Raw genomic sequence first — 24,862 nt, forward strand, 5'->3', positions numbered from 1 at the left:
CAGTCATCCTAACTGTGACACTGAAAGGGACAAACAGAACCAATTTGCAACATGCTGAAAAGATGCTTAAGGATCAGACACAAATCAAGACAATGCTTCCTGCTGGGAAATAAAGTGATGACAGAGGAAAGCAAAAACCATCTGGGATATGTAAACAAATCCCAAATGTGCAAAATGATTTGATGCGATGAGGTAACAAACACATGTATGAATGAGAAACACATCACTGTAACAACTGAATCCACACGTTTTATTTTTGTTGAAGAACCTGTTTTAATCTGAGGAGAAAAAATACTTCACTATTAGAGAAACATATTATTGAATATGTTTGTAGAAAATAACATGCATAAATACTTGTTAGAAATATTTTTATTGCAGACACAATATCAGTCATAACAGTCACATTTCAAAATTACAAAATGCTTGTCATCTTTCTCCTTTCCTCCCCCAAAACAAATACACACTAAAATCTTTGTCATATAAATAGATAAATAAATAATAGGTGGATATCAATATATAAATTCAATTTTGATATATGAACTTAAAACGGGTTTTAAATCAGAAACAGCTGGCTTGTGCTTGAAACAAAAAATATTGTTATATGGCAAATGTCTTAGCATATAATACGTCATATAATGTTATTTCTTACTAAAATAAGACAATTTAAAGCATGTCTGACACTACTTAATTAACAAATGGGCATCACTTTAACTAGTCAATATTTTAACGACATAAAACATTAATGACGAATTTAAATGACGAATTTACTTTATGGCCTTAATTGGCACAACTTACGTCAGGTAGCAGTATATTTTTCCTTCCTCAATCATTTCATTTATATATCAATTCACTGTATTTGTTTTTTATCTGATGATGTAATGCTCGTCATAAAGTTATTAGGGACATGGCCTGTTGTTTTAATTATATGTTACCTCAGCCTGCCATACACCTGTTGATTCGAAATATTCCGATGACGTATACGGGATTTACTGCTTTCGTTCGTTGAGACTTTTATTGTGAAGTAGCACTTCCGGTGATGGTGGTTTCTTAACTGACAGCCGGGTGCTAAGAGAGAAGCTACTTTCAAAAGGTTTTTTAACGGCTTTTCCATTCACAGCCTCGGTGCATTTGACGGAACCTGTCTGCCGGGAGCCTGGTATTCAAAGTGGGTCACCGGTGGCTGTGTTGAATTAAGTTAAAGTCAGCTGAACGGAGCCCTCCCATTAATGAGTAAGGCTCTTCTTGCGTGGCCACTGGTAAGCTAACGAAGAGGAGGGTGGGGACTAAACTTGCAAGACCTCGCCCCAGTCGTTGTTTCACTCTCTAGCTCACAGACAGCTAATCTCCTGTCGGCGTGTGAGACCTCTCACAGCTTAAATAGACAACCATTCAAGGGGAGACCGACACAGCTGTGCCTACTGAAGGGTAAAAATCAGCAACCATGTTCAGGAAGACCTTGAAGAAGGACCCCGAGCTGTTCCAGAACGTGTCGGAGGGGCTGCGGAAGCTTTACCGAACCAAACTGTTCCCGCTGGAGGACGCGTATCGATTCCACGACTTCCACTCCCCGGCGCTAGAAGATGCCGACTTCGACAACAAGCCAATGGTGCTCCTGGTTGGGCAGTACTCCACCGGTAAGACCACCTTCATCCGGCACCTCATGGAGCAGGACTTCCCCGGTATGCGCATTGGCCCCGAGCCCACCACGGACTCTTTCATCGCGGTGATGCACGGCGAGCAGGACGGGGTGATCCCGGGTAATGCCCTGGTGGTGGACCCCAAGAAGCCCTTCCGCAAACTCAACGCTTTTGGAAACGCCTTTCTCAACAGGTATTAACCCCCCGTGAACTTTAAAGTGCTCACTAGGAAACAAACTTAGATGTTTAAATGGTAATACCTGAGTTTTTAGGTTATTCTTCGAAGGTGATTGTTTTCACTAATTAGTGTAGGGAGGAAAAGTCTCATAAAGATATCATATGTGATTTAAACCCCCCCCTCCTACACGTCCTAACATGCACCACACCTTTTTTTCTTTCTTGGGCAAATTCACATTGTGCTGTTGAGCAATCTTCACAGAATGGCCCTGAGTGAGGTTTCCCCCTTTCATCATCCTAAAGGAATGCACGTTTAGTGTTGGTAGACAGGTGGAAGCGCCACCTGTGTGTGTGCTTATAGCAAAGAGAAAAGAAGGTGCTTTCCAATGGTTTAATCAAATTAAAGGAAGCTCTCTTCCTTTCACTTTGGTACAAATCCACATCACAGTATACTTTTTTTTAAGTATTTAAAAGTACTTTTCAAAATTCTTCTGGACAGATTAGATCCTGAAGAAAAAGCATGTTCCCTGGAACCTAGATGAATGTGAGCTATGCGGCTTGGCAGCATGCTGACCTTGTTGCGTCCTTATAAGCCAGGGCCACAAGTTTCACGTCCCTCCTGCTGTATAAGTATTACAACACCAGCCAGCTCCTACGACTAGGCTCAGCTGTGTTTCAATGCCAGGTTGTGTAGATGTCTTTGATTCAGTTGTTTGCCAAGAAAGTAATTTGTTTGGCCAAATATCTAAGCTCTATAAGAATAGCCTCTCAGTTTTCCTCTTAAAGTTAATTTGCTCTGATAACTCGCTTTAAAGATCATACCTGGTTTTAATATTTATTCAAAATGAAGTGGGATTCCTGAACCTAATTTATCCCAAACTTTGAGAAAGTTTCACTGTGTTATAAACTTCTAAGCCTTCTTAATTTTCTCTCAAACCCTTGTGAGGTATCCCATGTTTTACAAACGTCTGAATAAACGCTTCCTAGAAATTGCTGTTCATTTGCTTTTCAAAGTAAAACAGGAGATGAAACCAACCTCTTATAAACTTGCTGTTTGTGTCCTATAAAGTCACAGAGGGTTAAATGTTTTACTATCTATCTACAGTGCGGTGGTGTGACTGTACAGCTAACAGATGTTTCATTTTTGTTAATTAATTTGGCTCATGAGAGGTCGTTCTGTGAGAGTGATTATCCAGATTGCTTGGGACATTCCAAATCGCTTCCCATAGGATTGTTGGAATGGATTTTCCGGTCTTATGAATGACTTAAGTCTTTCCTAAAGCTCAGATGAGTCAGAGGTATTTCCCAGGTCAGGTTTCTTTTTGAACATACTGACACAAATTAATATTACATTAAATAAAAACAGTGGTATGACTTAAGTTAAAGTGAAATCCAGGGACACTTGAAACTTCCCCCAGTTTTCCACTAGCTGTATCAAATGAGCTCCTCCCAGTCGGGCTTGGAGAGCAAAGGTATGACTGCTTGCTTAAAGCCAAAACACCTGATCTTGTTATACAATGTCTGAATGTCTTATGAGCTCAGACATCCTATATCATGACATCACTTCCTGGTTCAGCATGTGGGAATCTCCCATTCCATCGTCCAGATAATGTCAACTACAGAGAAACATCCAGCTAAATAGATAGCCAGAACACTTTCCAGTCTGGTTTTGTTTAGTTATTGTAATCTTAATTTGCTGTCGACATCAAACTGTTTGTTATGTTGCCATGAGTTGTAGTAAGATAAACACTCAAGTTGGGACTTGCTCAGTTGGGCCTCTTTCCTATTATCAATATCCTTTGACATTCCTTCCTGGAATTATGTGGAGTGTTGTTCTTATCTTCAATGGGAGCTAATGTCTGCCAAGTAACCATCATTCATAATGGGGAAAGTGTAATAATTGTAATTCACGTATCGCTTTAAAAGAGTAGGAAGTGTTGGTTTTTGTCAGACATTATTTGTCATTCAAACTTCATTAAAGACTAAAAAGGAAAGCAGATAAGACTTAATTTAAGCAATGGCTTATTGTTTGTCGCATCATTTATCAAGTTGTTGGGTCAAGTGCTTTCACATTATGTAGTTTTATTGAATTCAGCCTGCATCTTTGTCTCAGGCTCATAGGTGAATATTTGAAGCTCTGCTTAAGATAAATAAAATGTTTATTAAAAACTCTCATTATCGAGTTGTAGGTCTATTTTTGACAAATTGGACCAGATACTTCTGATTCAGCACAGGAATTCACCCGACTCCTCAGCTATGAAGCAGGATAACTCCAGTTTGTGATTTATTTATGTTTTTCAAAATCATAAAGCTGGTTTATGTTTTAAAGCTGCAGTAGGTAACTCATGAAAAATATTTATTGCATATTTGTTAAAACAGTCCCTGTCCAGCTATAATATGAAACAGATGAGCTGTGAAGGAAATTTGAGCTCCTCTGTTATTTTCTCCCTGCCATTTTCAGAAATACTCTGCTTGGTTAGAAACAACTGGAGGAGGGTCTGGGTGTTGTCAATCACCCTATGCTGCTCACACCCTCATCCTAAGACTCTGCTACGCTTCAGCTCCTCCCCCACAACGGAGCCTGCCATGAATGCTAAAACTAGTTATCATTCCTGGGACAGCTGCAGCAGACCGACAATCTGGAGCAGTGTGTACATGAGTGTGATTGACAGCACCAAGACCCTCCTCCTGGTCCTGATTGGTTTTCTTACTGAGTGATGTATTTCACTCCACAGGAGGGAGGTGGAGGAGCTCTATTTAATTAAAATGTTATTTGTTTCTTATTTTCATTCACAGATTATTTCTCATAAAAAACTGCCAAAACAGATTGGCAGTTTTAACATTTATGTAAACGCATTTCTATAAAAGTTACTTTCTTGATCCTCGAGACCAATCAGTGCCCTTAGAACCACCCAAAACTTGTTCCATTTAAATATTGGAAACAGTTTTTTCTTCAATACCCCTTGATTAGAAATGATTCTGTTGTCACTAAAACATGAAAATATTAGTTTTAAGTCCCGAATGCATCATAGTTTCCATATGGTGACTATTTTTACATCCACAGCAATCTTATCAAGATTAATCAAAAGCACATTGCAGCTAGAACATAAACTCTGAAACACAAACACATACTTTCTGATTAGAGGCTTCATTTTGTTTCAGGGTTTTAGGTTTTTGTAGTGTTGTTGGGTCCATGGGGTTTAATATTGTACACATTAGTAACTGTAATCTACATTTAGTGTTTCAGCTGGTCTGGACAAGTAGTAGAAGCACATTTCACCTGAAATTTTCACTTAATTATGTTGCATCAGCTGCTGTAGTCCTGCCTTTTCTAAAAGGCGACAATCGAAAATCAAGGATCAGACTCTTAATTGGCTGAGTTGATGAGAATATGATGTCAGCCCTTCTGTGCAGCTTTTAACCATAGTTATTCAGTCTGCAGATTAGCCTTTAACTACCAGGCTCAGGTGGGTCCTACCTTCAGTGTAAGCAGTTCTTTATGAAGAGCATAAACAGAAATCAGTCATGAGGTTCTCACACCTTCAGCGCCTGCTTTTGAGGAAACCTTGCGTTGTTTCCGATTAGCTTTTTTTTTTTCAACCAAGTGTCCTCAGAATTAACTCAATAGTACTAATAAAACTCCTGACAAGAAGGCGTATGCTTTTTGATTCTGATGTACTTTTTGTGCTGCTGCAGTCTGTGGGCCCCAGTGTATTTCTGTGTTTTCTGTAAGCCGTTAGTCAGTAAAACTGGAGTCAGCAAAGCTTAGGTTCCGCTCTGGCCCACACTGTCCGGCTCCATCCCGTCCTGTTGTTCCAGGGCGCTGACTTTGCTCTTTACTGAGTCCGGGCCGGAGCCTTGCGAAGCCTCACGCTGTGCTTCAATACACACCAAAGGTACCTGGATATTTTTATAGACAACTGGAAACAAAAAAAAAAAATCATGATTTTTTTTTTTTTTTAAAGGAACAAATGTGGAAAATTGCGATTGGTCACGTTTCCAGTGCAAGTAATAGCCGGCCCGTTTCCTCTGCAATATGGGAAGCTGAGGTTATGATGAGAAAGAAGGCTGAAGGTCAGGAGGTGTGTGTCATGACTGGCGGAGAAAATTCCAGATATGATGTTAAATGTTTTCCTTTGTCCTCATCTTGAACTGTCCTAACAGTGACAGTGTTCTCCAGCTTTTATGATAAATTATCACACAGCAGATGAGTTGTTGTCTCTGTATCTGCACATTGTTTTAGTGTGTCTGGGAATTGCAGCTTAACTTGATCCGAGCATTTTGTCCCGCACAGCAGAGACCGTTCAATGGAAAACTTAAAAAAATTTCCAACTGAATGACATTTGATAAAAGATCTGAGGGAGAAGGAGAGGAAAAACCAGAACGGCTGCTATCTTTTCCTAGCAGTGTCACTGTAAGGTGACACCACTCTTCAGCTCTCAATGGAAGGAGTCATTTTCCTACCTTCTTTTTTTTTTTTGCCTGGATCTTGGTCAATTTTTCCATATCCATCTTGAATGTGGTGCAGGACCTCTGCTAGGGTTAGTAGTGTTTGTGCGGTTGGAGCAGGAATGTGAAAGCATGGTTTTCCCAGTCTTGTGACCCGGTGCCTCTGAGCTCATGCTGTGAGTATCGGTTCTGTTTGGCTGAATGGGCAGCAGAGTGAGACACAATACTCTCAGCTATGGGGTGTCCTAACAGTCTAACTCTTTGTCCTGAGTGGGTCTGTGTGTTGGTATTAAACAAGTCATCTTCTCCCACGCTTTGTGGCATGTGTGCATCTGCTTTTCAGATTTCTGTTGGCGTGTGCGACTCCCCTTTAAGGTTTAAAGGCCTGTGAACATCCTCAGGCGCTCTGCTGTTGTAAATCATGTTGATCTGGGAAGGAGTCAGGCCTACAATTTTAAGATTTATTGTTTGTTGTTCCAATAATTTCCATATTCATCTTCCTTACATCATCGTCTTTGTGCTGTTGGAAAATCAGTAGCCATGTTGTTGGAAAAATACACAAACGACAGTTAAAGTTTCAACGTGAGCTCAATTAACCGGTCAAGCTTGATTAATGTTTGTGTATTAGATCTGCACAGAGTCTTCACCGTAGAGTATACAAACATTACCTGCATCTTTACGACCGTTTATACCTCTAAATACGTGTTTGTGTTCCCACACAATCTGGAAAAGTCTGTTCAGGTTGGATGATTATGGATGTTTCCAGACAATTTGGATGAATTGTTTTTAAATTCACCCAAAACTGTAATACAAACTTAGATGAATGTTGAAAAATTGCAATATAATCAGTAATGTAACATTTTTGTGGTTGCAGCTTTGGGGTGTGATGGTTTCTTCATTTTGTCCAGCAATTTCATGCTTGATAACAGCGATTAGAAAAGTGAAACTTTCTCCTACTTTCAAAAAGAACTTTAAGTTTTAAACACTAAATAACAAATCGCAAAATATAACTTAATACTTATGACGTTGATGAAATAAAAATGTTTTTACAAACCATTTTGCCAAAGATTAAACGAGAACAATTTTGTTTTGTAATGCTAAATAAGGCCTAAATAATGACCTTTTAGAGACAAAGAAGTGAATAGCTTCAGTTTACTCATGAAAGCCAAGTTTGTGTTAGAACAACCTCACTCAACTGGTTTTCTCCTCTCTTAGCGCCCCTATCCCTCTCTCTGCTTTCGTTTTTGTCTCGCTCTAATTTACTCTCCTTCTCTCCGTTCTTTGTTCCCCTGCCGTCTAGATTTATGTGTGCCCAGATGCCCAATCCTGTCCTGGAAAGCATCAGCATCATTGATACTCCTGGAATCCTGTCTGGAGAAAAACAGAGGATAAGCAGAGGTCTGCTTCACACACACACACACACACACACACACACACACACACACATATTCACTTGTGTTAGTTGCACCATGCCGCACCCTTTGATTGAAAACCCCTAAGTGGTGAAAATATACAGCCTTGCACAAATGCAAAATAAACCAAGAGGAAGTAATGAGTTCAGATATAAAAAGAAAGCATCGTTATATTTGTCCTCTTTTTCATGTGCTTTGTTGCTCGCCGAGTGTGCCTGCACTGAAGCTGTAGCAGTCTGCTCAGAGTGCTGTCAAACCTGTATTTAACTCCTCTGACACCGAGAAGGCAAAGCATAACCAGTTCTTGTCAGTGTGGCAGAGAACCACACAGCTCGGCAGAAACGAGGAGAGGCCGTGCAACACTTTGAAGCTCATTTCCTGCCTTTCTGTGTGGAGGTTTCTACGGCATCATCTGTGTGCCATTATTAATGCTGCCCTTTCTTTAACCCACAAGGGAAAACCTCAGATTTTGATCCTCTGGTTATTTTTGTCTCTAGTAGCCCTGTGCGGTAATTTTTATTTCCCAGTGTACTGTTTGATTAAAACATTGCATATTTTTCCACTTGCTGCCACAACAGCCTGACCTTTAAGGTCATTAGGTCATTGCTGCATATGTGCTTTTTAAAAAAAGCTTTTAGTGAGCTTACAAAACATGCAGAGAAGATAAGAATACCGCTGATCAAAGCTTCTGCTTTTTGCACCTGATTTATAGTTGGTTTATGAGGAAATGCACAAGCCAGTGAGGCTTTGTTTTTGTTCCTTGGTTGTAGGAAGTGAAGTGAAATGGCAAAGTCCATCGGTCTGCTCTAAATGACTGTCTCTGATTTCCCAGAGGAGGAAGCAACACACAAATAAAAAAATACCAAGAAGTTTAGGATTTTATTTTTTTAAGCTAAACTCAATGTAAAACTAGTTATACTATCTATAGTTTTTCATTTCTTTTTGCAACTTCTAATCTGTTTTATTTGGCTTTTATATGTTAGATCAACATACAGTCTAATGGATAGTGGCATGAATTATGTACTTAGTCTTTCAACTTTTTTGAATTACAAAAGTAAAGTGTTGTGTGTGTTTTAAATTTAACCTTTTACTAGTTTACTTCAGAAGTCACATTTTAGTAAGGGAAAATGTGAGGGAACAGCAGCATCATGGAAAAAATGATGCTGCAGTTCAAAGTACAAATTAGGTTATAAACTTGAACACTGTTAAATCTATCACCTAAAAAAATGGGCCAGACAAAAGTTTTAAGAGACACAGCTGTGTGGCCCATTGTGTCTCTGGAGGAGTTGCAGAGATTCAAGAGGACAGCTTGCAATCCACAAATCTGGCCTTTATGTCAAGAAGAAAGTTATAAGAAGTTCTGTTTATAGTTTGCCATAAACTACATCAACCACACAGTAAACATGTTGAGGAAGATGCTCTGGCTATTTTTTTTCTTCTTCTTCCGACTGAAATTGAGGAATTTTGATAAGAAGATGATAAAATCTTGTAGAACAAAAGAACAAATATGTTCTGCTGATATATCATGGTAAAATACATTCATATTTGTGATTGTAACTTGACAAAAATGTAGAAAAGTTCACAGGATGTGAATACTTTTGCAGCACACTGTATTCAGACACTTCTACTTAAAGGTTGCTTTGAATTAAAATTTAGTTTTAAGTTCTTAAAGGAGATGAATGTTGTGATGATGTTGCACACACTACTCTCAAAGTTAGGGATATTTGGCTTTTGGAGGCAAGGCTTCCTGTCTGAAGCCTCGCCGTGCCAAGGTGCTGCTGATCAGATGTTGGGCGTCGTCTTCGTCTCCTGATATCAAAATGTGAACATGACGAGGAAGGCTGTTTAGATACCAGCTGATTGAACCGAGAAGTTTATCGGTTGGTTTGTGGATCAAACGCCTGTTGTGAGTTTTGCAGTTTTAAGCTCCTTGTCAGAGAACTGAAACACCGAACGTGTTCATTCAGTAGTTCAGAGAAGGTCAAATTAAGGTCACCTCTAAAAGTTGCAGTGCATTTCACCCGAAAGCTGAATGTCCCTAAAGTTTTATGAGCAGTGTGTTTGCTTTTGTTGCTATGAAGAAGCGTGTCCGTAGTTCAAACGTGTTGAAGGTGTTTGCATGAATGAAGAGGCCGGCTCAGGTTGAGGTGACCTTCTCTGACAGTGGAGTGGAGTAAATCCAAGGTTTCCTCCGTTTTTTTCTGTTCATACACACTTACACATTCCTACTCTCAACCTTTTCTGAATGCGTGTCATCCCGGACTCTGTATCTGTATAAACATGGATACAGTAGGGTAATCCAGACATACTGTACGGTCTGTGTCGAATAAAAACAGACGTGGTTAGGCTGTGCAGCTCATCTGTGACGGGCACATGCTTGTCTGGACCTTTCTGCAGGAAACTTTATATCGGTTCTTGTCTGATATGTTTCAGCAGTACTTCATTCTTAATTCAAACCTGCTCATCTGAAGAAGCTTCAGTAAAACTCCCAAAGGCAAAATCCAACTCATGAATGCGTCCCTCCTGTTGAGAAACTCTGTGTGCTTTTTTTTGATTAGGCCAGCATGTACGCCTCGGTTCTTGTTCCTGACTAAGCTATGAAGTTACCAAAATTATAGTGAAACTGTGATTTTTGCAGAACTATCTGGCGACTTTCCCATAGTTACCTCTGATCTGTCATTTTCCAGTAGCACTTTAAATCCCTTCTGAGAAAACGGTAGAGTTGTATATTCTGAGAAATCAAATCAAGATTTTCAGGAAAAAGTGCCAATTAAGTGACGACCCTGATGGGTCTCTCAAATGTTTACTGTACAAATATGCCCAAATGTATTCGCACCAGCATAAAACTGGCCTTTCTAGTTGTTTCCCAAATCAACCAAAACTCTTTCTTTATAGTTAACACACCAATTTGAAAGTAAAACTGATAAATGTTCTTCAAACTTTCATCTCCAAAGGTTCCCAAGCTGCAGCTCAGGAACCCCTGATGGTACTTGAATTGCCTTTTAGTCTGTGGTTTTAATGCAATACATATGAACAGTTTGGAGAATTATGCTGTTTTAAAAGTCAAAACTTGAATCTGAGAACAATATCAAACAGAAATCAACTCAGCAGTTTTCCAGGTCCAGCCAGTTGTTTCTTGCTCAATGATGTGGTTAGCGACCAAAGTAACTGCTGCCAGCAATGATGATGCATTTTTCTACACTCAGTTCTTTTGAACACTGTGGCCACATCATCATTTAAGAGGCTCTGTAGTAAGACTCCGTTTCTGCTCTATAGTCTACAGGAAAACAAGTAAGGGAAGTTATGTTAAGCCAGCAATGCAATAAAAGTTCAGTAAAATGCAGGATGTACATATAAGGAAGAGAACAGTAACATGTGCATTTGGTTATGGATTGAAAAACAGTACTGCCTGTACAAGATTTAGGGCTGCACAGTTTTAGCATCTACATCAAGCTACAATTAAAGAATAATGATCCCATAATTGTGTTCTTTTTATGAATGAAATGTCCCCACCTCTTTGTGAATGTTCACATTTCATCACTAAAAATACATGAAGTTTGGACATCAAGAGCCGTGAAACTGCGTCCAACAATACGGAGTCAATATTGGCAGTAAATGGCACTTGAGATGAGCAAATATCACATCCCAGTGATTCTTTGATTGCACTATTGCACACGTCAGTATCAGGATCAATAGTCTTTCAAATATTGTGCAGCTCTGTAAAAATATGCAATAAAATCAAAGTGCAAATAAATATTTTTTTAATCTGACTGTAATGAACTTTTCAATGTGATGCGGCCACATTGGATTTGGACGTCCACTTTGGTGGGAAACCTCAGACCAAACCACCCATTCTAATTCAGCCTGAGAGAATTTTCTGTTAATTCTGCCAACAACAAATTTGTTAGTTTCTATGAAATAAAATGAAAACAACATACATTTAAATTGTGTCATTCGGTCTAACTGTAGACTATGATTAAAATATGGAAAATCCCTTTAAGTCACCAGTTGTAAAAGTGAAACATCTTGTGGTAAGCGACACAATTTTGTACGTGGGGAAAAAGCTGAGCGCAAAACGACCAAAACTGGAAAGCTAAGAAATGACCATCACTCATAAAATTACACAACAATCTGAAAAAGTCTAAGCTCTTAGCGGTTTTAGAATATGTCACAATAAGAGCTACTTGGACATCTTGGTTTTTCCTGAGAGGGGACTTGTTGTAAATTAGAGAACTACTGTCTTAAACAGGGAGTTGGTCTAAACGTTCACGTAGATGCTCACTGATCTTTATTTGGATTTCTGTTCATGTTTGTCATGAGTTTCTGGTTTTATCTCGTCCCGTCTCTGCAGGATGGCAGAGGCCTCTCAGCTGTTGATGCTATGCGCTACAAGTCAGCCTGGGCCTCAGCAGCTGTCTGTGTGTCTGTCTCCCTGAAGTGGGTTTCAAATCCAGCTCATGAGGGAATGAATATTGGACTGGCTGCCTTCTGGGCTTTTGGATTTCAGACACTCCCTTTCATTTCCCTCAGTGGACACACAGCTTCAGACTCTTTTCTGCTCAAAGTGCAGCTGCCTCCTACGTTCCACTCCTCTATTTACACTTCTCTCATACTTTCACTTTCACTCGCCTCCATCTCGCCCTCTGTAGTCTCTCCCCTCTCCTCTGTCTTTATCTCTGTCTCTCCTGAGGTATATTCAGACGGGGACAAAGGAAGCCTTGTTGGAATGTATATGCAGCAGATCTGGCGGCCTTTGAACCGCAGCTGAGATGAGTTCTCACACCAGCTGCATTCTTCTCCCATCAGATGATACACAGGCACTAATCGGAACCACAACGCCTGACTTTCTCTCTGCTGCTTCTTGCTCTGCTTTGAATGTTAACTTTGTAGTTGCATTCATCCCCTCTGTGGCATTTTGATCTCAGCAGCTCATGCTTATTTTTTTTTATTGCTAACATTTTTTAGGCATACTAGAGAGTTCTGTATCGGAACGTGCTGTTCATTTACAAGTCAGATTTGCCTGAAGGCTCCTGACAGTCTTTACCTTGACAGACCTGCTCTGTTAACTTAAAGCACTTGGCTAAATGTTAACCAGGTAAGAAAAGACGCCTTTTGAAAGTCTTTTCTAAACATCGCTTGAGCAACATGACATTGAATTGGTGTACATTTGAACTATTTCACTTGATCAAGATCACATATGACAGACAAATGACATCCAGTGCACACTTTGAACATCTTGTGAACAAATGTTCAATTATATCTAAAAGTTTGCTAAAAACTAGCCATACCAACACAAGGTCATCCAGCTAACAGACTGACAGATTATGGAGAGCATTAGTCAGACACTCTATGGCAGGCCATTTTAACATAAAATCAGTTCCATCTGACTATTAGTAATTTCATTCTAGATATCTAAAAACGACATTTTTACTAGAGAAAACTACACTAGGACTATCCTTAATTTTAATTCAAGATATCTGAAATAGAAAAGCTAATTAAAGATAAAGACTCATTTTGAGATATATGAGCAGGAATTGTGACTAATCTAAATTATAATTCCAGATATCGCTAAATTAGTAATTTAATTTGGACTGGTCAAATCTTTAGATCTCCTGTCTAAAAATAGACTTAATATTTTGTATCATACCTTTAATTAGAATAACTAGTCATTTAATTTGACTAGTCATCACTGTTGTCTGAAACATATTTTAGTCAGTAATTGCAGACATCCTGAATTAAGGTTTCCATAGAAAATGATGGTAAATCTGACATCATCTGTACCAGTGAGAATGTAATTAGATATCTTAATTTACTAATGCGTCAAGTCATACACCAGTTTCAGGTATGTGGAAAGTAAGTGCCATAAAGGCGATTTTATGTTAAAGCAGCCTTCCACAGAAAGCAGATAAGAGGGTCATAACTTTGGTCAGCAGCTCAGATTGGAGAATATACATTTATATGAAAACAGCAAGACAAAAGCTTTTGTTAAAGGCAAACATTAAGAAGTCCTGTTTTCATTCAGCACACAACAGTCGGTGAAAGAAGATGCTGTGATTAGACGAGACTAAAATTATTATTTTTGAGCTGGATCCAGAAAGTTGTGTGGAGTGAAATGAACACTGCACATCATCCTGAACACGCTGTTCCCTCTTTGAAACATGGTGGTAGCAGTATCATGCTGGGGGCTGATGCTTTTCTTCCAGGTAAGTGAAGCTGACCAAACGGCAGAGCAGGACAGAGTTGAGGCTGAGGCAGTAGTTCCCCTTCCAGCAGCACAATGACTGAACATACAGCTGAAGCAACAATGGAGTGGACTCGATCAAAGCATATTCGTGTGTTAGAGAGGCCTCGCTGAACCTAAACTATGTGGCAAAGAAGAATGGGCTGAGATTTCAGTCTCTAGGTGTAAAGCTGTTAAACGCATACCTCAAATGCAGAGAAAGTTGGGTCTGCGGCGCAAAATAAACGGCTCACCCTCGCCGCTCCTCTTCTCTCCAGGTTACGACTTTGCGGCGGTGCTCGAGTGGTTCGCTGAGCGCGTGGACCGCATCATCCTGCTGTTCGACGCCCACAAGCTGGACATCTCTGACGAGTTCTCCGAGGTGATCCGAGCCCTCAAGAACCACGAGGACAAGATGCGTGTGGTGCTGAACAAGGCGGATCAGATCAGCACCCAGCAGCTGATGAGGGTCTACGGAGCGCTGATGTGGTCACTGGGAAAAATCATCAACACACCTGAGGTAAGGATTTTGTTTTACCTGTATCAAATTCTTAAACTTGGTCATTTTGTGGGGATATTGTTAAATTGTGAGCTTACTTTGCACTGAAACTACAAAATGACTAATTAGCAGTTTGACAGACTCTGAGCTTTAGTTAATATTTCAGTGGAAAATCTCTGACCACCTTCGGCAGGTCTGGACAGACGTCGTTTTCCAGTAAAGAAGACGAGAAAACTGGTGTTTTCTGACATTTTTGATTTATCCTTTTGTGACGTGCACACCCTGACCGTAATGAAAGCGAAAAACGGTTTTAATCCCACCATTTTCAAATCCCATGTCGTATCATGTGACACGGTCTTGTGATTCTTCCTGACTGTCGGGTTAATGTTTGATCCAGAGCCGTATTCATCACCCAGAGAAACCTTTGGATCCTGCTGATCATTATTCATTGACTTTCACCCAAAGTTGCGTTGAGGAGGTTTTAAGCAGGAAATGAACCACAAAACGCCCATTCTATTATTTTATTTTTGCTTCACTGTGACTCCACATTGTGTCACATCCTATTTGGCACTTTTTGTGCAACAACTGTTCCGCTGTCACGTTTGTGACCTCTGATCAAATGTCCTCAGATAAGAGTAACTGGAGGGAAATGGTGATTTCTAACCTGTGGGAACTTTATTTCAGGTGGTCCGTGTGTACATCGGGTCATTCTGGGCTCAGCCGCTGCTGGTTCCTGATAACAGGAAGCTGTTTGAGGCTGAGGAGCAGGACCTGTTCTTGGACATCCAGTCTTTGCCACGCAACGCTGCTCTGCGTAAACTGAATGATCTGATCAAAAGGGCACGCCTTGCTAAGGTTGGTATCAACAAGATCAGAGGGACTGAGTCACACCAGCAAATCAATCTACTGTTGGGTCAAAATCTCATTATATTAGCACAAAATATTGAACAAAAATATCATCTGGTTTCCTTTTCTTTAAACATAATTCCAATTCCAGCTCTTAGCTTACTGTGGTTTTTAATACATTGTTAAATTAATAAGAGTGATTGGTGGCGCTCCTTCAGTTGCCACGCCTTGGCTGATTTGGTCATAAACTACAAACAAAAAGGAAATAAGGCATTTTTGAACCATTAGGATTTTTATCATGTCTGTTTTTTAGGATTATTTCGTTTCCTTAACAACCAAGGAGGGATGGAATTTAATTGGACTGAAATTAGTCCCACACTTTTATTTTATTTATACAGATATATTAAAATGTGACATATATTGTAATTGACACAGAAAACACTCAATTAATACTAAATTAAAATACTGAATAATCATTGTAGTATTGTAAAAATTTTAAAAAATGTTATTCTAATACAGATGTTTAAGAAAAATATCAAAAACACCTACTAATACAATTTCAGCAAAATATTAATTAGTCAGACTAATCATCTCTAGGTCTTAGCTTGCAGCTACATTAAATAGTCACACACATTTCTCTTCTCTCTCTTTTTTTAATGAAATAAAACATTTTTACATAGCATTGTCTTGTTTAAGGGAAAAATGTGACTGCAAGTGAGAACTGTTCAGTTTTGCAGCTTTATTGTTGTTTTTTAAGAGGTGTTGATGTGAGCATATTGCTGAAAAGAAATATCACCACTGCTGCAAGAAAACACAATGCCACATTGTCCGTCTCGGTGTGGCACAGTAATTATCAAACTCGGCTGGATTCATGAACCAAGATCCACTAAAATTACCTGAAGTCGACTTAACCTGATTGATAAAAGTGTTGGAAGGTGACCGCTATCAGAAAGGTGTGTCTTCTCCTCCAGCCTTATTGCTCATTTTATTGTCTTTCTAATTCTCTTGCACCATATAAATGTTTTCTCCACCCATGACAAAGTTGCTACACAGAAAGTGGTCTCTGCTGTTGTGCAACTTGGACGTTTTTTGTCATTAACCACAAATAAAAAGAAATACAACAGGCAAAGAAGCCTCATTTAAATAGCACATTTCAGTTAAAACCAACTCAAAGTGTTTTCTACATAGAAATTAATAGCAACATGAAACACATCAACACAGATTTTGGTCAACCAGAATAAAATAAGCTGAAGTGTACGTGTCATTTTTGACCTGCCTATTTGGGCCAGATCTGATTCTCATTTAAAAGTGTAAAAACAAGAAGATTTTTTTTTTGCCTTCTTAGTTATTTATATTAAGATCAGTGGTGAAGTCTGGCTAATGAGGCGGAGCCATCACGCTCAAACTGAGGTTTACTTTTATTTTCAAATAGTGACAATAGTTGACATTTTAAATGGTCTATCTTGTATTTAATGATCAGCACGGCTGGGATTAATGGCCAGATCTTCATGTAATTCTGAGATTTCTAAAAGGAAACCAGTGTTTTCAAATCCAGCAACTTCGTGACAGATAAAGGTTGAACGTAGGCATGTCACAATAACATATTTTCCTGGACAATAAATTGTCCCAGACGTTATTGCAATGAATGATAATAATGCTGTTTTTTTTTATGTTGCATTTAAGTAATATTTTGGTAATGGCATAATAGTGTAAATATACCCTGTAAGATCAAACTTTCATTTCTAATTACATTGGAACCGGAAGAAATTTTAAATATGCAAAATAAACATTTTTAGATTGTATGCTAAAACCATTTTCTTTTCATTGTTGCCTTCCAGGTGCAGGCCTACATCATCAGCTCCCTGAAAAAGGAGATGCCCAGCGTGTTCGGGAAAGACTCCAAGAAGAAGGAGCTGATCGCCAACCTGGGAGAGATCTACCAGAAAATTGAGAAGGAGCACCAGATCTCACCTGGAGACTTCCCCAACCTTGCAAAGATGCAGGTGAGAGAGAAAAAGAAATGTGGGAGCAAGCTAAGGGTTGGTTCACATCAACCCTGTTTAGTTCACATTAATCCAACTCTAATTCATTTACCTAGAAAGTTTGGTTAGATCTGGGAGGTGTGGATATGTAATCAAACTCTGGTCTGTCTAAAAATCTCTCTCAGTTCACTTGAAGTGAACTCTGGTGCAGTTCCAATGCAAGCGGATCGGAGAAGCTAATTAAAGCCCAGGGCATGCTGGGTAAATACAATTAAAACGCGAGTCTAGCACTAGTGGGAAAAAAGGCCTGGGGGCCTTTGACATAGTCAAAATAGAAATGCTAACGCTGCTAAAATTTGACACCATTCCATTTTTGTTTACATTTAGCGAAGAAGGAAGTGTTGCTCATGAGTTTTCATGATTTCTTGAGTAGTTCTTGGTTGATTAATTTGGTACAGAGCAGTCTGAAGGCAAACCACACCAGCTGAAAATGTAACAAAAGTTACAAATTTGGTCCCCAATCAAACCAACTCTACTGGACTAACAGGTGTGAAAACACCCTTGGTCACAGACTCATTTAAATTGTGTGCTGCATGCAGAGTAGAAAAAAGCCTATAGAGTACAATGACCTCCGAACCTTTACTCCTCACATCTCTGCCCTGGTTTCCTGCCACTACCCTCCAGGAAGGACCAGGATGGGGATGGGATTTATTTTTCCTGGTTTCTCAGGAAATCCTGCTTCTTGTTCACTGCTTCCATTGGTCACTCTTGTAGACTGATCTATTTCTATCTTCAATTCCTGTTTTGTTTCCTTTCAGGAGCTGCTGAACGGCCAGGACTTCACCAAGTTTGCGTCGCTGAAGCCCAAACTGCTTGAGGCCGTGGAGGACATGCTGGCCAACGACATCGCCCGCCTCATGGCGATGGTGCGCCAGGAGGAGTCTGCTATGCCGAGCCAGACCGTCAAGGGTGGCGCGTTTGAGGGAACCATGAGCGGTCCGTTTGGCCACGGTTACGGTGAGGGTGCCAGCGAAGGCATCGACGAGCTGGAGTGGGTGGTGGGGCGCGACAAGCCTACGTACGACGAGATCTTCTACACCCTTTCTCCCATCAACGGCAAAGTGTCCGGTGCCGCTGCCAAGAAGGAGATGCTGAAGTCCAAGCTGCCCAACACGGTTCTGGGAAAGATCTGGAAGCTGGCCGACGTGGATAAAGATGGCTACCTCGACGACGAGGAGTTTGCCCTGGCCAATCACTTGATCAAGGTGAAGCTCGAAGGTCACGAGCTGCCAGCTGAGCTGCCCAATCACCTCGTGCCTCCGTCCAAACGCCCAGGGAATTCGCTGCAAGATTAAGGAGGTCGGCCGCATCAACACTCATGTTCAGGACTCTCAGTGCCAAACGTTCAACCACAAGCATGAACAGCTTCGTCCTCCATCATGCTGCGAGTCCCCCAGGCTTCTTGACACACTGGGACGAGGCGGCGCTGCAACGTGCTTCACCAGAGAGAGACTGGAGTGTTTCTGTGGGGGGAGGGAGGGGATTATTCATATTTGTATGTGGGGAGGTGATGAAAGGACAGAATAGGTTTATGGAGTGAAGGGCCTGAATGTGGATTCATGAATCCTGTGTAAACATGTCAGTATACAGTCCTATTATAATAAGTTGATCCAAAGATATATAGTTTTGTTTTTCCATTTGGAGAGAGAGAAAGAGGAAATGAATTGAAACAGTTGTTAGAATTACTTTATATTTTTGTATTTCCTGACTGTTAAACTTTTGCTCTTTCCAAATGCTTCCCTTGTTGTTATTTTGCCAGATGAATGAAAAGGAGTTCTGTACTGTGAGACTTGTGCTTTCTGAAGACGCACTGATTTATGGTGTGTTAAAAGAAAGCCTTATTCAAAGCCTTTAAAGCTAATAAATATTAAAAAAAATAAATATTTGCTGAATTAACTTGAACTGAGTCACGGTCTTTGTGCTTTTAATTTGTTGCTGAGGTGTTTTTGTGTGTTCGTTTGCCCCCTGCAGGCCAGAAAGCCCAAAGCTGGCCAGAGGAGGACGTATAAGGTCATCTAACCATGAAGTTACTTCTGGCCGCATATTTCTGAACCAGTGGAAACGGGCAGACACTTGACATTCTCTAGCGGAGTCTGAGGACGCATGAAGATGATTTAGAAAATGTCAGTCCAATCGCAGACAGAGCAACACTAAAAATAAACAGAACCGGAAGTGCACCCTGTAAATGTCTGATATTCATTAATCAAGTGATTCTCTTGGCTCTTAGTGCTGCCGGATGATTGTTTAGCCATGTAAACACACTAGTGAGGTTGTTCTCCCTCCACTCTGGCGTGGGGCTGAATCGCAGCTGAGCGCATCAGTTCCCGCCTTAAAAGAATGCTACGTTTCATTCAGATGTCCTACTCACGGTCACGCATTTTCTGTGTCACAAATGCCCAGTTTGCTCCAGCGTGACTCAAGGCTGTCGGCTTCACATGGTGGTCAGGTTTCACCCGTAAGAGTGCAGAGGCGCCCTCTTGTGTCTCGACATGGTCATTACAGGAAACCATAATTAAGGAATCATTTGGACAAATGTATTATGTTTGATCTATTAGGGGAGAATCTACCCAAATTTGTTTGGGTTTATATTTATTTGGAGTTCCCTCATACCGATATGTCAACACCCAGGTCCTTTATAATCTCCCTAAGCTATTCTGTGTGATTATGTGTGTAACATCATTAGCATCATTTGTAATTGTTACAGCAGTGTTAATATGACTATTGATTTTAACCTCGCTGGAGGAACAAACTAAAATAAATTAATTTTGAAATGCAGAGTGGTATTTAAGTGAACTTTCTGAAAGTAATGAGCTGATAAAACTAAATTTACAGCAAACAAGTTAAATTTGTCATGTAAGAAGTTTTCCTACTTTGCTTCCAATGATCCTTAAAACTCAATGGTATGTTACTGCATTTCAGGCAGTCATCTTTTCTTCTATAAGAAAAGAAATTGTTTATTTTTGTCTTTTGTTTGTCTAATATTGTATAGAAAAGCTTCAGTGATAAAATGAAAAATCTGCAAGTATGCAATTTTTTTTATCCAATATTTGACAAGTCCTCAGAATAATCAATAGAATAATCAATTCCTAAAATAATCTTTAGTTTGGTGTACAGACAGAACATTGATCCTTTGACACTAAGAATTTATTGATTGTTCATAAAAAACCAAAAAACCCAACTTAAATTCAAATTAATTCCCAAAGATGAATCAAATATCCAGAATAATGCAAAAAAGCTAATGATTGTTACAACTCTATGGGCCATTTAAATGGATATTATTTATATTTGAGCCTGTATGGATAGTTTTGATATGACAGAGAGAAAATCTGCTAAGCTTATTGTCGCATAAGAAACATGAATTATTCGTTTTGTGATTTGAATAAAGCAAAGCTCAAATGCATCATCAAGAGCTCCTCTGGCAGGAAGCTGCTGGAATGGACACTGGAGTGTGAAATGACGGGCAGCACGACTCCACATCTGTGTGTTTTTTTCTGTCCATCGTGTGTTTTCATTATGCTACAGTATATCAGTATATTTACAATGTTTCCTTTTTCCTGCCGTCTTCCATCGGAGCAACACAGTCTCCCCTTCCTGTTCACAGAGCTCTTCTCTCTGTGCTGCCATCTACACTCCTGTCACTCAGCGTGTCTCCGTCCTCTGGCTCGTCTTAGCGTCGTCCACGCCCCTCTGTCCCACTGACCCCAGCCGTGGGGGGACTGGGTCGGCCTTATGTAACAGAATCATGCGGTGGGAGCGCCGCTCCTCAGAGCCAGGTGAGGAATGAAGCACCTGCGTGTGTGAGAACCGATCATCTCATTAATGCGCGTCGCCCATGGCAACCGTGCTGAATTTAGTACCGGATGATTAATGATCATGCCTGTTTGTTTTTTATGCTTGAGGCTCTGATCAGATTTTGGTAGCTTCTCTTGGGGAGCTCAAAGTTTCTAGCTACATTATTGGTTTGAATAGAACATCTAAAATTAGAAATAACAGCGAAATTCAGCGATTAGTCATGTATTTTAGTCATTGGATCACGTATTAAAACTGGAAAAGTTTTACTCAAATAAATATTTATTACGGTGACTATTAAGTCTTTTCATACCACTATTTGTTTGGGAACTGAGGTTATACATGAGTTGTTTCCAAACACTTTGATTTCATGTCAGAACAGATCACATATTATTTTCTTATGTAATGGTTGTAAAAACAAGCTTTTCTCTGAAAAATATATATGCAGCTCTGTAAAAAATGAAGAGCCCACTGCACTGAACCCCAATGAAACCCTCCTGGTTCTCCCACTGATGTCTGAACTCTACGAGTTAAAACATTTGAATTGTTGTTTCTAAATGAATATGAACTTTTTTTCTTTGTATTATTTGAGGTCTGAAAGCACTGCATCGTTTTTGTCATTTTGACCATTTTCTGCAAATAAATACAAGATTTTTGCTTGGAGTTTTGTAGACATGTTGTCAGTAGCTCACAGAATAAAAGAACAATGTTCATTTTACCCAAATGTATACCTATAAAAAGTAAAGCAGAGAAACTGATAAGTTTAAGTGGACTCTTAATTTTTTCCAGAGCTGTATATATAAATTCATTTTGCTGTTGCTCTGTAGTTTATTTAGGGTCATTTGTTGCTTTTTATTTAATGCATAGGGACTGAAGCTGCTGGAGTGACGTTAACCACCAACCTGATTTTCTCTCTTCTTAGGATAAATGCAGTGAACCTGAGTGAAGTCAATCTGCTGGAGCCTGAAACAAACACATCTACAAAATCAGGTGTCATGTCAAATTCAACAAACCCAGCAACAAATGTGGCAGTGAGGATACAAAACAACGAGACAGACAGTCAGTAGGATGAAATAGGAATATATTTTTGGTGCTTTGGACCCAGAACACATCAGAATAGCACAAACAGACACCTAAAAGCGCTTCTGTGTTTAATAATGAGTCTGAGGGAGGGATTCACATTCTTTGAGGGAAGCTGAGGAAGTATATATTTTTTTTAATAAAAAGGGAATAGAGAGAAGAAATAAGTGCTCAGACGGCAGACAGTTTGGTGGTTTTAGATGAATTCATAATGAGCTGACGTTGCAACAATGTGGAAAATACAAGAACACACATTTCTAAGCTTTCAACAGAAAGAAAAAAAAACATTACAAAGTACAATAATTTTATATAATTTGAACATGGGTAAAAAAATTGCAAGGGAGAATTTTTGATTAAAAACAAAATGTTTGTCTACATTATGTAAGTTTTTGTTGGCGTCTTCATGATGTTGTCCTCTAATGTCAACGAAGTTTGAGACAAAGTCTTTGAAAGAGTTTATTGAGGTAGGCAGGTGTGAAGTCTGGAGCAGCAGTGCTGGATTTTAAAAATGTGTCTCATTTGGCTCAGTTAGTCCCTTTTTGATTTCAGTTCATTCGGTTAAAATCTGCTTCAGTGAGGCGGCTCGTCTGCTGACCGAGGCGCTCCGAACGCCTCCTGGGAGGCGTAGGTGATGTACAGGAAGCCGTCAGCGTCTCTGAAGCGGGAGTAGATGTCCCCCATGCTGGAGGACATGGAGGACATGCTCCGCTCTGCCACCAGGAGGAACAGAGTCTGGGTCCCGTCCAGAGCGATCTTATTCCTGAGGGAAAAGAGACAGAAAGGTCAGCGGTAAAGGAGAGCTGTTATACTTACATTTAGGTCTAAACTGCTTCTAAAACCAGCCTAAGCACTTAAAAAGCCCACCTTGCTGTGTTTTGGTAATAATTTAAGGTTTTTTGGTGTCTGGAAAATGAGCCATTTTGAAAACTTCATCACCATCTACAATAACTCTTTAATTAAATAGGTTACAACAACATTTATTTCCCTTTATATCAATAAAGTAGTTTTGAATTTCAGTGTCATCCTACAGGCACTGCACCATTACCTAGCAACGAAGGTTTACCTGAGAAGGCAGAGGAACTGACCCAACGTTAGCTCAAAGGGAACCAGAAACTTAGTTTTGTCCAGCAGTGGGAGGGTTTTCTCTTTGATGTAACGTTCAACTATCACCTGAGCAAAAAAATAAATAAATAAATAAATAAAATACAACTAATAGTTAGAAAGAACCTCCCAAAAAACATGAGTTTTGTGTGGAAAATTTCAACTCACAGGCAGCTTGTTGGGGAATTTAGACCGAATATTGCACACTTCATCTTTTCTCGTCGCTAAATACAAATGAGAAAGATTATTTTACACAATTTAAACCATCATCGAAGCAGCATGTGCAGAGTTTGGCGTTTTGAACCAATGCAACAGAACTAAAAGAGTCTTACCGAGGCACTTCCTCTGCTTGAAGGGCGTCATCTCCATGGATTTCTCAAAAGGAGCCATGTTTGCTCGTCGTTTGGGACGGTTTTGGAAAGGCCAATGGTTGGAAGTAAGCGAACTTCAGCGAGCTGCAGAGACCGCCGAGGTTTTATAACCACAGAGCAGGGAGGAGTCCAAAGACGAGGTCCTTGTCCTGGTGGGTGAGGACGCCGGAGACTCACACTGTCCTGCAACGGAGCATTTTCACATCAGCGTGAGACTTGAAAACAGCTTTTCAGGCACACAAGAAGAAGAGCATAATTAAGGCAGCCCGATCAGATGACTGAAGAAACTTCCTGAACAACCAGAAAAACCTCCCGAGGCCATCCTGAAGCTGAGAACTCTCGACCTTTTAACCTCTGCAAGTCCATTTTTAAAATGATGTGCATGTAAAAATCTGAAAGTGTAGCATCTATTCATATTCAGCTGTCCTGATTTGATACTTTGTAGAAGCAGCTTTTGATACATTTCCTGCCTCTTTTTTTAAAGTAGCTGAGCTAAATCAGAGAAGATGTAGAGGTCAAAGATTCTCACTGGGATTTAATATCTTTACTTAAGAGACTAAGCTGCAACATTTTCCATCACATAAAGATTAACTTGTGTGTTTTCATTTAGTGTATGATTTTTATTTTAGAGAGACAAAAGTAATTTGAAAGGACACAGAGCTCCAATCAGATGGTCTATCGTGGTGAAACACCGCCCTCTGCTGGTTGAAATTGCGAACAAGGTTAATTGCGATTTGCACTCGGGAACTTTGCCAAAATTTGTCCAACTGTTCTCCAACTGACCACTAGGGGTCAGCAGTGCATGGGAATAACTATATTCCCAGTAACTGGGATAATAAATGTACCTGCTGTCTAAACACGAACCGCTTTTGGATTCACTTTTATCATGGTTGGCATTCGATGTGTGAATTAAGGCAACTTTCTCAGCAACACAAACTCAAAACCGTCAGATTAAAATACTCACAACTTTTATCATTATTATTAATTAACAGTTGAACTAATGAATTTAAAGTGATGCTTTTCCACTGATGTGGTCAGTGGGTGGATTGAGCAAAATTATCGGTAATATTGAAGTTCAGATCAATAACTTTAGTTTCAGATTCCATCTTGAGATTTTATAGTTTCTCGTCTCTATTTTTAAATAAATGTTTCGATTTGCTTTCAAATGATTTTTTTTTTTTTTACACTTTGTTTGTTTAGGGACACAAATCCTGTTAATATGTCTTTTAAGTATTTTAT

The 24,862-nt window shown here is 39.7% G+C and overlaps 2 protein-coding genes and 2 long non-coding RNA genes across 4 annotated transcripts; 3 read left to right on the plus strand and 1 right to left on the minus strand.

Annotated features, from left to right (window-relative positions):
- Positions 1 to 1,005: 1,005 nt before the first annotated feature.
- Positions 1,006 to 19,184, plus strand: ehd1a (EH-domain containing 1a). Its single transcript, XM_007550351.2, has 6 exons — positions 1,006 to 1,830; positions 7,564 to 7,661; positions 14,174 to 14,415; positions 15,079 to 15,249; positions 17,079 to 17,243; positions 18,041 to 19,184. The coding sequence occupies exons 1-6, from the start codon at positions 1,442 to 1,444 to the stop codon at positions 18,575 to 18,577; spliced, it is 1,602 nt and encodes a 533-aa protein (XP_007550413.1). The 5' UTR covers positions 1,006 to 1,441; the 3' UTR covers positions 18,578 to 19,184.
- A 1,823-nt stretch (positions 19,185 to 21,007) lies between these two features.
- Positions 21,008 to 22,484, plus strand: LOC107836020 (uncharacterized). The gene is made up of 2 exons (XR_001661871.1): positions 21,008 to 21,055; positions 21,994 to 22,484. It is a non-coding gene; the product is annotated as an uncharacterized LOC107836020 (long non-coding RNA).
- Positions 22,136 to 23,671, minus strand: map1lc3cl (microtubule-associated protein 1 light chain 3 gamma, like). The gene is made up of 4 exons (XM_007550352.2): positions 23,585 to 23,671; positions 23,421 to 23,476; positions 23,215 to 23,321; positions 22,136 to 22,911 (listed from the first exon to the last, which is right to left on the minus strand). Exons 1-4 carry the CDS (start codon positions 23,640 to 23,642, stop codon positions 22,722 to 22,724), a joined length of 411 nt encoding a protein of 136 aa, XP_007550414.1. The 5' UTR covers positions 23,643 to 23,671; the 3' UTR covers positions 22,136 to 22,721.
- On the plus strand, positions 22,820 to 24,031 carry LOC107836019 (uncharacterized). Its single transcript, XR_001661870.1, has 3 exons — positions 22,820 to 22,940; positions 23,608 to 23,775; positions 23,858 to 24,031. It is a non-coding gene; the product is annotated as an uncharacterized LOC107836019 (long non-coding RNA).
- Positions 24,032 to 24,862: the final 831 nt, after the last annotated feature.

This window comes from Poecilia formosa, unplaced genomic scaffold (assembly GCF_000485575.1).
Source record: "Poecilia formosa unplaced genomic scaffold, Poecilia_formosa-5.1.2 Scaffold35, whole genome shotgun sequence".
Lineage (NCBI taxonomy): Eukaryota > Metazoa > Chordata > Actinopteri > Cyprinodontiformes > Poeciliidae > Poecilia > Poecilia formosa.

Coding starts and splice junctions, on each gene's coding strand:
- map1lc3cl (XM_007550352.2), bottom strand. CDS start 23,642: ATGGCTCCTTTTGAGAAATCCATGGAGATGACGCCCTTCAAGCAGAGG. Junction 23,322..23,420: donor AATTCCCCAACAAGCTGCCT/GTGAGTTGAAAT, acceptor TTTTTTGCTCAG/GTGATAGTTGAACGTTACAT. Junction 22,912..23,214: donor CAGTTCCTCTGCCTTCTCAG/GTAAACCTTCGT, acceptor CTTTTCCCTCAG/GAATAAGATCGCTCTGGACG.
- ehd1a (XM_007550351.2), top strand. CDS start 1,442: ATGTTCAGGAAGACCTTGAAGAAGGACCCCGAGCTGTTCCAGAACGTG. Junction 15,250..17,078: donor AAAGGGCACGCCTTGCTAAG/GTTGGTATCAAC, acceptor GTTGCCTTCCAG/GTGCAGGCCTACATCATCAG. Junction 17,244..18,040: donor CCAACCTTGCAAAGATGCAG/GTGAGAGAGAAA, acceptor GTTTCCTTTCAG/GAGCTGCTGAACGGCCAGGA.